General features: G+C 41.6%; 1 protein-coding gene across 1 annotated transcript; it reads left to right on the top strand.

Moving 5' to 3' along the window:
- Window positions 1-37: 37 nt before the first annotated feature.
- MSTN (myostatin) lies at window positions 38-5593 on the top strand. Its single transcript, XM_082763982.1, has 3 exons — window positions 38-431; window positions 2549-2922; window positions 5141-5593. Exons 1-3 carry the CDS (start codon window positions 59-61, stop codon window positions 5519-5521), a joined length of 1128 nt encoding a protein of 375 aa, XP_082620108.1. The 5' UTR covers window positions 38-58; the 3' UTR covers window positions 5522-5593.
- Window positions 5594-14239: the final 8646 nt, after the last annotated feature.

Raw genomic sequence — 14239 nt, forward strand, 5'->3', positions numbered from 1 at the left:
AAGGGAAAGGGGAAGGAAAAAAAAAAAAAGGGAAAAAAGCTGCACTGAATGTGAGATCATGCAAAAGCTAGCAATCTATGTTTATATTTACCTGTTCATGCTGATTTCAGTTGATCCGGTGGCTCTTGATGACGGCAGTCAGCCCACAGAGAACGCTGAAAAAGATGGACTGTGCAATGCTTGTACGTGGAGACAGAATACAAAATCTTCCAGAATAGAAGCCATAAAAATCCAAATCCTCAGCAAACTGCGCCTGGAACAAGCTCCTAACATTAGCAGGGATGTTATTAAGCAACTTTTACCCAAAGCTCCTCCACTACAGGAACTGATTGATCAATATGACGTCCAGAGAGACGACAGTAGCGATGGCTCTTTGGAAGACGATGACTATCATGCCACAACTGAAACGATTATCACAATGCCTACAGAGTGTAAGTAACCCTGCTGCTTTCGTCTCGCACCGCTCCTCCGAGAGAGTTGTCTCCGTGCTGTAGAGCCACACAACTCCTGCTCAGGCTCTCCCAACAGGCTGCTGGCTGGAGTCTGCCGGAGGGAGGGAGGAGAGTGTATTTCTAAAGGATTTGAGTCAGGTTCAAATGACCTTGTTGCGAGCCTTTGTTTTACTGTTCATTTATTCGGCTCCTTATAACGTGCGTGCCCTGTAGCACTTACGATTTGCCAATTGCCTTAGAAAGCAAGGAGAGATCTGCAGTTCAGTTGGCTCCGTTATTTGCAGCATTCAGGGCATTTCCTATTGCAAACAGAAAGTGCAAGTGCAGGTAACAAGATAGCTATATTTTTCTGCGTGAGGTTTCACCAGCCGGTGCTTTAAAGAGCAACAGAAACGAGCAGAAATACAGCTCAGAGAACGAGACCCCCAAGTGCAAGTATAGAGTTAAATTCTTGCTTCTTTGCTGATCCCATAAGCTAGCACCACCCACCTCCGAGTTAAAACTATATATTTAAAGCAAATATGTGTGTAACCGATTTAAATGTTAAAATGTCCACGTTATAGCAATCAGCTCCAGTAGTCGTGCCAAGGAAGAATGAAGGCATTTACTGAATGAGCAGATTCTAAGTTATCTTCTGAGTGCTAAACATCTGCTACGGCTCCTATCAAGTATCTTTTGCACAGCTAATACTATAGTATCTTATGTTCTTCATCAGCTAAAGTATTTGGCTATGGCAGCTGTTTTTTAAAATAACACTTATGAATATGATGTCAAAAAGGAAAAAGATGACAGGACATATTAGGCATGTTAGCAGTTACAGATATCATTACAATACACATACTAGAATAAAATCAGCTGCTGTAGCCAGCTAAAAATGCACACAGGGGTGAGAAATTAACTTTATCTGTAACATTTTTTAACTTTAATAATATGTGTACATAATAGCAACATATTAGTGCAGCCTTAATGCAGAATTGAGGTCTGCCAGCAGTTTTATTCTAGCCTGCTATACATTTGGGAACTATTTTAATTAAACCACTATGTAATTACAATGACTGAAGAAAAGTCATTATGCTTCACTGATCTGAGTTAATTTCCTACTTTTTATGAAAGCCTTTGAACTATTTAAAATCCACTAAAGATACAGGTGTCCTAAGTGATGAGATTTATGAGTGTCAAAACTCTGCACCATTTAAAATTCATTTTACCCATTTTATGCTGGCATGGCAAGACGCTGTCATGACTAGGTAGAACAGCTGCATCGTAGGCTACAGGAAGGAGGAATGCTGCACTGCGTGTGACTTCCCTATAATATTGTTCAAATGGAAACAAATCTTTACATTAATACTTTAAATTATTATTGTTCCCACTCAGCAAAAGAAAAGGAAGCTTTCAGGTAGTTTGTGCACAGCTACTTCTGTTTGTATGATGCACAGCACACTAAGGTTATCTAGTAAATTAAAAATACCTAAAGATGACATAAGTGTTGACTCAGCTGATGCAAAGTTGCTGTTGTGCATGTTTTATGGAGCTCCTCAGGAGATGAACAGCAGAAATGAGCTGGTAGCAGTCCCTGTGAAGTGGCATAGGCTGTGCCCTATCCCCTGCTCACTTTTATCTGGGAAAGGAGCTTTTCTGCAGCTGTAGGGGTGAGCCCACGGTGCTGGTACAACTGGTCAGATCCTAGAGATAACGGAGGACCACAGAGTTTCTCTACAGCGCCCTTCTTCTCACAGTTGCCCATCACTCCTGAACTTCAGCCTGTGCACATCCTTCACTCTGCTTAGTCTACAGAGTGCAAGGGACCAGCTAGAGCTACACAGAAAAGGGTTAGCCAAATCTCCTTTTAGCCTATTTACAAAACAGTCGGTGATTCCTTGTCACATGGTGCTACTTTTAGGTGACAGCAAAATGATTAAATTTGCCGTAGAGCGTAAAGCACAGAAAATGAATGATGTTACATCCACTTGTTACTGATGCTGTTTGTAGAATATTGTAAGACATCCTACATGGTCTGGAAAAAAAAAATTGGGTTTATATATGCATATTTCTTTTTGTTCCCTGTTCAGTAATCTATTCTTTCCATTCATTTATAGCTGATTTTCTTGTACAAATGGAGGGAAAACCAAAATGTTGCTTCTTTAAGTTTAGCTCTAAAATACAATATAACAAAGTAGTAAAGGCACAATTGTGGATATACTTGAGGCAAGTCCAAAAACCTACAACAGTGTTTGTGCAGATCCTGAGACTTATTAAGCCCATGAAAGACGGTACAAGATATACTGGAATTCGATCTTTGAAACTTGACATGAACCCAGGCACTGGTATTTGGCAGAGTATTGATGTGAAGACAGTGTTGCAAAATTGGCTCAAACAGCCTGAATCCAATTTAGGCATCGAAATAAAAGCTTTTGATGAGAATGGACGAGATCTTGCTGTAACTTTCCCAGGACCAGGTGAAGATGGATTGGTAAGTTTATTTAGAAAAATCCCGTTTAAATATCTTGCATTTTATTGGAAAGCATTTAACTTGTGTTTTAAGGATAAAATGGAAACGTTGTTTAGGGAATGGAAGAAAAAGGCTCTGTATGCCCAATTCTTTCGCTCTTTGCTCTCTGATCATGGCAAAAATCATGTAGCACTCCTGTGCCTCCATTTCCCTATTTGAAAAATTGAGGTGAATTGCATTACCTCAGGGAGATGTTGAGAGGCATCAACTGGAAAATGTTTTGGTACGTACCAATGGATGGTACTATCATAGTAACACTGTGTTCAAATTTGAGAGCAAACACTGCTTAATGAGAAGTTACTTTGCATAAAGGTAAAAGAAAGAGTCATTTGATTATTTCATTGATGGGAATTTTGCCTCGGATACTGCTGAAAAGATTTTGCATTCAAACCCTGTTTCTCCCCATTCTGTATGCATGTATTTTCTTTTAATGACAAGATGAATTATCTGTATTTATGAAGGTGACAACAGATGTCATAATTTTAAATGTTGTACATATGATAGAATGCATCATTCCTCTTATTAGAAATGTTTGAATAGATAAATTCTACTTGATACAATAAATGGGTCACAATGATGGGAAAGAGCATTAAGTAACTATATAGTTTCTCTCTGTAAGTATGGATGAATGAATTAAATCTGAAGCGTACCAGCTAAACTACAGCATTTTCCTTGCTGTTTCCCCAAATCACTCATCATCTACAACCTGGCAAAATTCCTGATCCTATTGCAACAGCTAAAACAATCACAACCAAAACGTTGCTGCTTTTGAGTAAAGTACCAGGAGCATTATTTTGCTTTCACTGCTACAGAGAAGATCAGTCTGTGTAGGTAGCTATGTAATGTTTAACTTCATAGCAGTGCAGTGCAGTTAACAGAACCTAGAGTAAAAACAACGTGGTATCCCAATCACAGATTCATTACAGATGTGGCTCCCATCTACTTGCTGGATATTATGATAAAGAATGTCTCCACCCATTCAAATATGTAACAAGGTGTTTTCACACGTGTGGATAACCCTTGGTTTTCTCAGGGTTATGATCAGCTGTAAAATCAAACTGTTGCAAAAGCAACCTGGGGTCAGATGCACTGCAGGTAATGGGAGAGGAAACTTGTCTTCTCTTTCCTTCACCTCCTCTCTGGCAGCTCTCTGTACTGGGATGCTGCTCTCCACCAAGCCCCTCCTCATATCATTTACCTTTGGGAGGAGCTTCTCCAGCAGCTGGACAACACTGTGCTGAAATCAACGTGGAGCAGGGGAACTATTTCAAACTCGTGATTGCAAAGCTTGCAATTTCTTTCTATTCTCAGTTAAGGACTGTGCAAAGACACCTTCAGTAGGAAGCACGTGGCTCAGAGATCTGCCAAAAGTACATTCCTGGCCACAAGGCTCTTTCAGGAGTCAAAATATTAGCTGCCCCTCCAAATTCAGGACAGCAAATCCAGCCCTCTGGCTGAGTAAAAGCTGTGAAGTAGAAGTAACCTGTACTAGCAGGTGAAACATTCATTTCTACCACCACTTCAATCATTCCAGCAAAGTGGCAATAATGGAGACATTTCCTGTCCTCCCTGGTCTGGAGGAGGAGTCTTTGTTGATATCCAGAAAACCTGAGCTGAATACCATTTTAATGGAGAGAATTTCAGAAGGATTCACAAAAAGGAGACCAAATACTGCTTGGATTCTGCCCTGTAAATATTTGTCATTTATTTATTTATTTTCCTTTTTGGAATTCTTCTATAGAAAAGGAAAAAAGAAAAAGGAAAAAAAAGCAACTCTTGTTACAGTGTTAAGGAAAACAACAGCTAAACTATAAACCCAGCATCCTCAAAATTTCCGCAACTTTCTCTTAGCAGTTAATAAGAAATGATGCTAGCACAAAGATGATGGTGATTTCAGGAAGAAACACTCAGAAATTAAAGCTCTTTGTAGAGAAGCAGCAGGGAAATGCATGTCCTCAGCAGAAAGAAGAGGAATAACCCTTGAGAAGGGATCAAATTTATCAGAGACTTGTAGGAGGATAAAGTTCTCTGAAGGGCAGAACTTCAAATATGTTTGTAAATGTTATTTGAGAATACTGATTTGATAGGTTTGTGTCAGAGAGAACTGTGTGTATGTTTTGACTCGGATTACCTGCACCTACCTCGTTAATGCTTCCGGTTCCTTTCCCTCTTCTCACAGAATCCATTTTTAGAGGTCAGAGTTACAGACACACCGAAACGATCCCGCAGAGATTTTGGCCTTGACTGCGATGAGCACTCGACAGAATCCCGATGTTGTCGCTACCCACTGACCGTGGATTTTGAAGCTTTTGGATGGGACTGGATTATCGCCCCTAAAAGATACAAAGCCAATTACTGCTCTGGAGAATGCGAATTTGTATTTCTACAGAAATACCCGCACACTCATCTTGTACACCAAGCAAATCCTAGAGGCTCGGCAGGCCCCTGCTGCACGCCCACCAAGATGTCCCCCATAAATATGTTGTATTTCAATGGAAAAGAACAAATAATATACGGAAAGATACCAGCCATGGTTGTAGATCGTTGCGGCTGCTCATGAGACCGTCGTGAGATCCACCGCTTCAGAAATTGTGGAAGCTACCAAAAAAAGTTATATCCCCTCACCCACCTTTGAAACTGTGAAGTTACGTGCGCTAGGCATTGCCGACATCGTATGCTGTATGATAGCCTACCATGCGGGCCAGATTTAGAGCAACACAAGCTGCAGAACGCGAACTAAAAGACAATAGAGTTGCCTAATGACTGGTTGTCAACCAGTGGGAAAAAGAAAACCTACGATCAAAATCACCGGATTCAACCAATGCGTTTCTTACATTTTGAGGGAATCAATATTCAGTCATTCAGACACAAATCCATACGCAGGTTTCAACATATGTTTGTAATCAGAAGCCAGCTCCTCCTCATCTGCAACCAGAAGGAGCAGGCTTTTAAATCCATTTCTTCACAGCTTCACTCGCTATTGCATTTACAGAAAAATAGATACCGGTAACATATACACCACTCCACAATACCACCAGAATCATCCTTAAACACTTGAATATGTAGTGCAGAATTGTGAAATGCAACAGATGAAATTCCACGTAAATGGACAAATCCTGAAATTAGGGATGGTATAGTGTATTTAGCGTGTTTCCATTCCTTTTTTTTTCATTAGTATGATAGTAATCAATGGCAATGGTGCTACGTAAGCAGGCTGAGTAAATAGGAAGATAGTTATCTAAGTGAAAGAATTTAGAGTAATAACGAATTTGCCCTATCCTCAGGTACACTATTCAACATTCGCAAGAAATAGCTATTTTTTAAATGAAGGTGAATAGTTTTCTAGACGTAGTGAAACAAAAGGCAGCAGAGAAGTCTAATTTTCAAACCATAATCCCACAGCATAATCTGCCTTTGCAACATTACCGTTTGCACTATGATAAACCAATGCAAATAGTTGGTTGCTACAGATATTGTTAAAAAAAACCACTTTGATATAACTGACTTGTGTAATATGTATGCATCAATATTTTGTAAATAAATGTTTATTTTTTAATCACTGTTGGTATATGTTCATCACAAGAAAAGAATGATGTTAACCTGTACTTTAGTTTAATAAACAAAAACCAATATTCTCTTCCTAATATAATTTCCTGGTTTTTAACACTAATAATACGTAGGAACAATGCAACAAAGCAAGCCATATGTTGGGAATTATACTGCATTTTATATGTTTTTTACATTGGTATGAGCCATCTGTGGATAAATGATGGGTGTTGACATGTTTATAAGGTTTCTTTGGATTACTGTTTTTATGGTCAGTTTGGTCCACAACTGATTTTCCATACTTTGAATGTTATGTCCATAAGGAATGGCACCACAAAAGACTGCTATTAAATGCATCTTATTCTATTTAAAATTTTGCAGCAAAATATCACCTTCAAGTAAACAGAGTAAACAGTTTTCCACACAAATTTTGTATATTTTCCTGATCAAAAAATGTTAATTGAAATTAAAAAAAAACTATTTACTATAAAGTACATTTCATTTCACATGGGAAATACGACTGATAAAAGAGGCATTTGTAAAGACAACACAATCGCTATTTGAACATCTTTCTGTTAGTACGGTGAATACTTTTGTTTCTTTGCAGAAATTCAGTTTTGAATTTTCCTTTGTGTAAAACCACCACAGGATTGCAACCTTTGATTCCCTTCCCCCCTTCCCCTCTTATAGATTTCTGTCTAGGTGATAACTATTTTATATCAAGTTTTCTGCCTTTGTTTTTTAGGTTTCAGACCTCATTGCTCAAACTTCAAATTATCCAATTGTTACATTAAAAAACAAGAATTGCTTTCGAACTGTTAGTTCTGCTAAAGCTGTGCCCAAGCATCAAGCAGATGTTCAGCTTCTCCTGATATATATCATTATAGCAGATCTCTGAGGCCCTTAAATACACCTTCAGTTTAGTTTCCCATAAAACACACTCAGAGAAAATATTTTTTAAAAATGTGTAGAACCTTAAAATACGGAGTCTTGGTGAAGCCAGGAGAAATAAAAGCACAACACAATTCCTTCTTCTCTGAAAACCACGGTTACAGAATTAAGGGAGAAACCCTGGGTCTGCCGCAGTTCAAACACCTTTAAGGGAGGCCAACATTTGACCCTTTGACTTTTAACTCATGACATTCTGGCACCAGAGAGTTCAAGTGAACAGGGTGGGAATAGCAGCAGTGTGCTTTTGCAGGATCTGGGCCTTAAGGTATACCAAAAGCCTCGTAAAGAGGCTCTGTTCAGAGGCTTCAATCTAGTTTTCCACGGCGTCCCATGCAGTTAGACCCTCGCTGGCATTAACTGAGGTTGTTCACCTAGCAGTAAGTGGAGAAATGCCATAGGGTGGGTTTTGGGGCTGATGGCAAGGCAAGCACAGTGCTGGGCGGCACTGCAGTGCTGACAGGACACAGGAGTGCTTACTCCTACTCAGGAGAGCCAAACTAGAGCTAATACAAATGCAGTTACCCCACATAAGAAGCATCTTTGGCTGTGCTCTGTATAAATGTGTAGCATGGATGGTGGAAGCTTTTCTGCAGGTATCAGGAAAAAGAAAAATTAACCAAAAATGAGAAAAGAAATAGCTTGAAGTCCTATATGCATCCACTCCAAACCGCATTGCTCCTCAGATAAACGCTTCAGGTAAATGTTGCTCCTTGCTTCAGATAAATGTTGTTCCATGGAAATTTTCATGTTTTCCCAAACTTGGAATTATCACAGAGGGGTCCTGCTTGCCACGTTTTTAACACTGACCCCCTGTGCAAGCAGCTACCCATCCGGCTTTTAACTTGCTGGTTTTAGCTCCTGAAAGATTCAGCATTAACATGGTTATTGATAATCGAAGTTGAGAGGACAACGATTCACTCGGTTCTGACTCCTTGTATTTCCAAGGCTGGGGTCCCAGAGGCGTGGGCAGCACCTGTGGGTGCCTCGTGCACCCCAGCCCTGCCGCAGCACCACCCTCCTGCCCCTGCCCCACGGTGGGGGCAGAGCTCTCAGCGCTCGCGTGCGGCCCCCGGGGAGTCCAACAGCTGACACAGGTCAGCACCACCAGGTGTATGGCAGATGACATTTTTCACAGATGTATGGTTTTGCTAAACACCAGCAGGTCTCAAAGGGAGAGCCAAAGGCCAAGCACGGTCATAGTTTCAGGTATCTTTTTTTTTTTTTTCCCAATTTTATAGAATCTAGGTTTGTTTTCTGTGGTTGTTGGTCATTTATTTGTTATTTTTTAATTTTTAAATCAGGGAGATTATCGAATTGACTTATTCTTGGACAAGAATGAGCTCTTTTGGCTAAATGTCTTTAAAAAAAAAAAAAAAAAGGAAAAGAAAAAGAAAGAAATCAGCCTGAAACTAGGCTTGGACAGTTCAGTCCAGGCAGTCACATTTTGTTAAAGACCCAGCAAAACAAAGCAGGGTGCTTATTAAGGGTAGAGCTAGGCAAATATAATATCCAAATGATCCCAACTCCATTTAAAGCTTTTGTGAATAAAAATAAAAAAAAGTTAGGGAAGAGGAGGTAGAGAAAGACTAACTAGAAACCACACAACAAATTTATTTCAAAAAGCACTATGCCTATGTAATTCAGCAAAAAATGTCACTGTGAACCTTAATTATCTGTTTTAATGATCCGAGTTATCTGGCACGTTAGCTTCATCCCAAGAATTGCACTTGCAGCAACAGTATGTCTCAGCATCCCAGCTATACGTTGATTTAATAAGCCCCACGGAGGAGAGCTGCTCAGTAAATCACTCAGGGCGCTGTGTCTGCTTTTCCATGCAGTCTTCCCCAGCAAACAGCAAGACCGTAACTCTCCCCCAAAATGCGTGTGTTGCCGGTTTTGAATCAATACAATAAAACGTTAACAAGCTCTGGAAGCACTAACGCTCCCATTCTCCCACCTGTTTAGCTGATAAAAGCCCTGAGAAGATCCAAAGGAAGAAGTTAGGGCTACAGGCCAGCTTCTGGATCTGCATAACACGAAGTACAGCTCTGTTCCTGCTTGGCTGTTCTAAATAACCACCAAATAAATGATGGTGCCAACATAGATTGCTGGAGCAAGCTGGTGGAAAAAAAGAAGAGGGGAAGTGCAAATAGAAGCTACTGCAAATAATTACTGCTTGCATGGATAGATTCAGCTGAATCACTCTCTTTGATGGCTGGACAGGGTGAACTTGAGGTACGAAGAAATATTATAACATATTCTAATGTTTTGGTACTCCAGAAATGTAGACAACAAGCCTTGAACCCCTCTGTAGAGAGGGTGAGAAGATTGGCAATGAGCTTTGCAGCACTTTGGATGTAAATTTGTCTGTCTTTCACCAGCCTGGACTGCTGAAGCTCATTCAGAGGCTGCAGGAAAGATGTGATTTTCTTCAGAAGTGGCCCTAATCCACATTATGCATGGTTTCATATTTGTACAGCTTCCAGAGACAATAAAATAGATTAGTGCCCATGAGTCAACCTGTGACGCATCAGTCCTTAACCTAAAAGCTATCTGTTGCTGCTCTCTCACAATCCAATTATGTATCCAAACGGCTATTATCTTGCATCCCCATAGAAACGCCTTTCCCTAGAAGTCATGGCCAGATTTAATTTCAAACCTGTTGCTTTTCAATTATATTTATCATACTGCCAGGAGTCCTTAAAAGTAAGGCAATCCCTCTGTGAGCACTGAAAGGGTTCAGCTTGAATGAGTCCGAGCTGTGGAAAGGCAAAGAAGGATGAGCCCGGGCTCATCGCTGTCTTTCCTGTTACTCCTGACCTATGTCTTATGATCTTTGTGAGACCTGGTTAGACGACAAAGAACAATAATAATACTTATTTTTGTCAGGAAAGGCAAGCAACGTTCCATGTTTCAGCAGTAAAACTAACAGAAGCCCATAAAGATATGCAACTGCATGGGAAGAACATCCTGGAAAGCGTTATGGAGGCATTGCTTGGTAGATAGCTCCCACAAAACTTCGAGGAGGCAGCTTGGGAGACAACAACACCACAAACAGAACAATACACCGAAATCACAAAGCGTAATGTGCCCATTGCAAACCAGTCACATGCGAAGGAAGGTCTGCTTCTATGTATTTCAATACAATAATCACAATTTAAAAGAATTGGATGATTTGATCGGAAGAGATTTCATCTTCCCCAATACAGCGCGGTACAAAGAGGCATTTGCAAAACTTTGAGTTCCTCTACCATAAAAATGCTTAAATTCAACGTTCTGGGAAAGGTTTGTTCTTTGCCAAGACTAAAAGGTGTACATTTATTTTTAATAATAGACTAAAGTAAATTAAACCCAATCAGTTGCATCAGTGATCTGAATACATCGCAATCCAACAGATGGTTACTCAGGACCTAGCTAATAGATTGAAGGGAAGAACATTGGGGCTTTTCCTGCAGAGATACTGCCTGGTGTTTCTATTCTTATTATGTTCCTCATCGGTTTTTAACAATAGAGACAAGTGATTACCTGGCCAGCTGAACAGTGACACGGGGGAGATAGTGCTGCAAATGTTACGGAGCAGTCTGAAATAAGGCTCCTTCCCAAACACCCCGCGCGAGAGCACGCAGCAAAGGCTTTCTGCGCACCGCAGCACGGGCACGTCTGCAGGAGAGGCTTGTCCTGATCCCAAGCGGCCATCCTCTCTCCTGCCAGCACATTCGTCACCATTTTTCATGTCGTTATTCGTCAAGTTCGGCGGGGCTGACATATGAACCGGCAGAACCGAACACCTGGCTGTCACACATTATCGCATCGGGTTGCAGCGCGGCGCCAGGTGGTCCCACGTCACGCAGATGCCTGCGGGCTGAGGTCAGCTGCCTACTGTACAACGCCGCCGTCATGCGGGGCAGCGCAGCCGAGGTGCTCGGCCAGCAGCAGAGAAACCTCCTCCCGCGCCGCTGCGGGTGACGGCCACCACGCCACGCCGAGGTTTCGCCTCCCTGCCTGGCTTCGGTTGCATTGCTCGCACGTGGCTGGGGGGGAACAGCGTGTGAAATGAGGCTCCTGCGTGGATTACTTGGGAAGGCAGAAGATTTAAAACGATGCCAGCTCGGATCCTGTAAATCTTCTCATTCGTTTGCGGTTCCAGAGGCTTTTCCACTTGTGATATTTTAATATAGTAATGCTTCGGAGGAAATCATTGCCTTTTATCCCCCAATTTGTGCCGCTGAAACCATTTATTACAGAGCACTGTACGACAGGGCTGGCTGCCTTTAAGGCAGCATCACAAAATCTGACTGTACTTACTGGCTTGCGGATACATCATCTCTCGGGAATCAGGTTATCAGTTTCTGGGTATGAGTCTTCATACTCGGTTCTTCAATTACCCAGAAAGATGCAGAAGAACCCGCAGGGATCCAGCAATAAGCAGGACATGGCCAGAGGTACTAAAGAGCAGCGTTACTCCAGCTGCCATCAGCATAAATTTATCATAATTATTTTCCTTCTAGACTGGAATAATTCCAAGAGTGCATTAAAAATAGGCTTTTCCCAGTGCAGAAGCATTTGTTTAAAGCCATATCGCAACACAGAGATGCAGCATCACAATCTTATACATGTACCTGCAGACAGATGTTGCACATTTGAGTCTTCACAAGGCTGCTTGCCAAGATTCAATACATCAAAATTTAAAAAAAAAAAGTTAATTATGATTATATTCAGAGAAAGTTCTTATCTGGCACCCTTTCAGACAGAGCACTGCCTTTATGGTCACTCTGTTTTTCTAGGGAGATACAGAAGGTGGTTGCCCAAAATATTCTCTTTTGAGACCACAGCGTTGTCTCTGAAATATTCTCAGACCACTTGTCTCACCATTTATTGGTTCACTTTAATATATAACTTGTGGCTTTCTCATCTATTAATCTATTCTTTTGTACTGATTTTTTTTTTTTTTAATTAAAACTGGATATGTTATCAAAACTGGAAATGTCAAAGCATCCTCACAGATTTATCTTTTAATTTCTAAGAGCATCTTAGAAATTCTTGTCCCCAAACAACTGCCTCAACTCTCCTTATCAGCCAGCTCTGACGTAGACACAAGCTCTAGTTGCCACCAAATGATAGTCGCCTTCGGGCTTATCATCATCTTAGGTTTCTTCGCTTCTGTCAAAAATTGTATCTGCTATCAAAATACTATCTTAAACAAACACCAAGCAACAAAAACAAATAAAGCCAAGCAACCAAAAAACAAACCTGCACAGAAATTCTCAGGTTCCAGGGGAAAAAGGATCCAGAAAATGCAGACCTATCTTTTTACTACTTTATCCTCACTAAAAACTTCTTAATTGATTCATTTACTTACATTTATTCAAAAATAGCAGTCCACTGTCCACTTTATGTCTCCCACTTGTACATGAACTCACTTGCCTAAGCCTGTGTTCACCTGTTATTGCCCCACAGTCACATACAGCAATCTTTTTTTATTATTTATTTATTTTTTTAATTTTTTTACAGTGGAGCTCAAAGTAAATGACATCTCCAGAAGGTAGAACACAACCTTTGGTAACTGTTGTTTGGATCAGATGCTACGAAACCTCAGATCTTCAGTTGAAAACCAACCAAAAATTGGTTCCACGAATTTCTTGCGACTGTGATTCAGCAGGAGCTTAGTTAGAACAAAATGTGATTACTCGCTTTTGGCCATGCAGCCTTCACGAGGCTTTCCCAGATCCGCTCCCACGGACCCAAATTCTGGTTCAGAAGCCAGTTGTTCCCTGGCAGCACTGCTGTGGATCTCGGTCAGAGATTTAGCAACACCTTCTCCACAGGCTTACAGCAAACACCAACATCCCCAGCACACACGCAGAGCTTTTTTATCCTGCAGGTTTATAATTACCTGTGTCAGGCCCGTCACATCTCCACTGCGATGGCAGAAAGGGCAGTCTGCATCCCTGGGGACTGAGCTCGTGTACCCATGCCGTATGCTACATCTTCACAATGAGAAGCTAAAGCTCCTTCCAAGTAGAATATGCAACTACAGACCAGATGGACACCTCCGAGCTAAACATAACCTCCTTAACGTGGCAGCAGTAGTGATGATGCAGCAGCAAGGAGCTGGATGCCCACCTGCAAGTTGGCTGAGCAGGGCCGAGCACTTGAACTTCTCTCGCCGGGGCTGGTGAGGCTGCATCAGCCCGAGACGGCTGAATCCCTCTGCACAAGCTTCACGCTTTGCTCTTCTTGCTCCTCCACACAGAAGCAAAACTGTCCCTGCTGTGCAACGCACACATCAAAGGCAAGCTTCTGCAGCAAGGAACCTGCCTCTCAAAAGCCAGCTTCATTCCCAAATACGCCACCCCATGCAGACAAGGACCTGAGTCCCCATAGATATCTGGCTTACATATTTTCTGCTCTGTTCTAGAAATGACAGCGACCCATACACGGTCTATGTAAAAGAAGCATTAAAGTTTCATTTAACCAGTCGAAGACAATCATATTTTTATAAGGCTTCTGTGGGCAGAACAAGGCTCTCTTCTGACGGGGGAAGCAGTAAGAGAAAGAAGTGCTGTGAACTCCTCCTTTGCTGTTTCTTGGGTCAGCTGCCAAAGCTGGCTGCAGGCAGCTTTGGTTCCTAGATGGCAGGGCCGTGTTTGAGGGGGAGCGGTGGGTTCTGCTTATACAAGTGCCCACAGGCATCTTTGCCAGCAGGCTTGCAAACAAGCAAGAAGATTTTTACCTAGGTCATTTGGGTGGGCTGCACGAGGGAGAACTCCTGCTGGCTCTG

The sequence above is a fragment of the Aythya marila genome, assembly GCF_965140915.1.
Source record: "Aythya marila genome assembly, chromosome: 6".
Lineage (NCBI taxonomy): Eukaryota > Metazoa > Chordata > Aves > Anseriformes > Anatidae > Aythya > Aythya marila.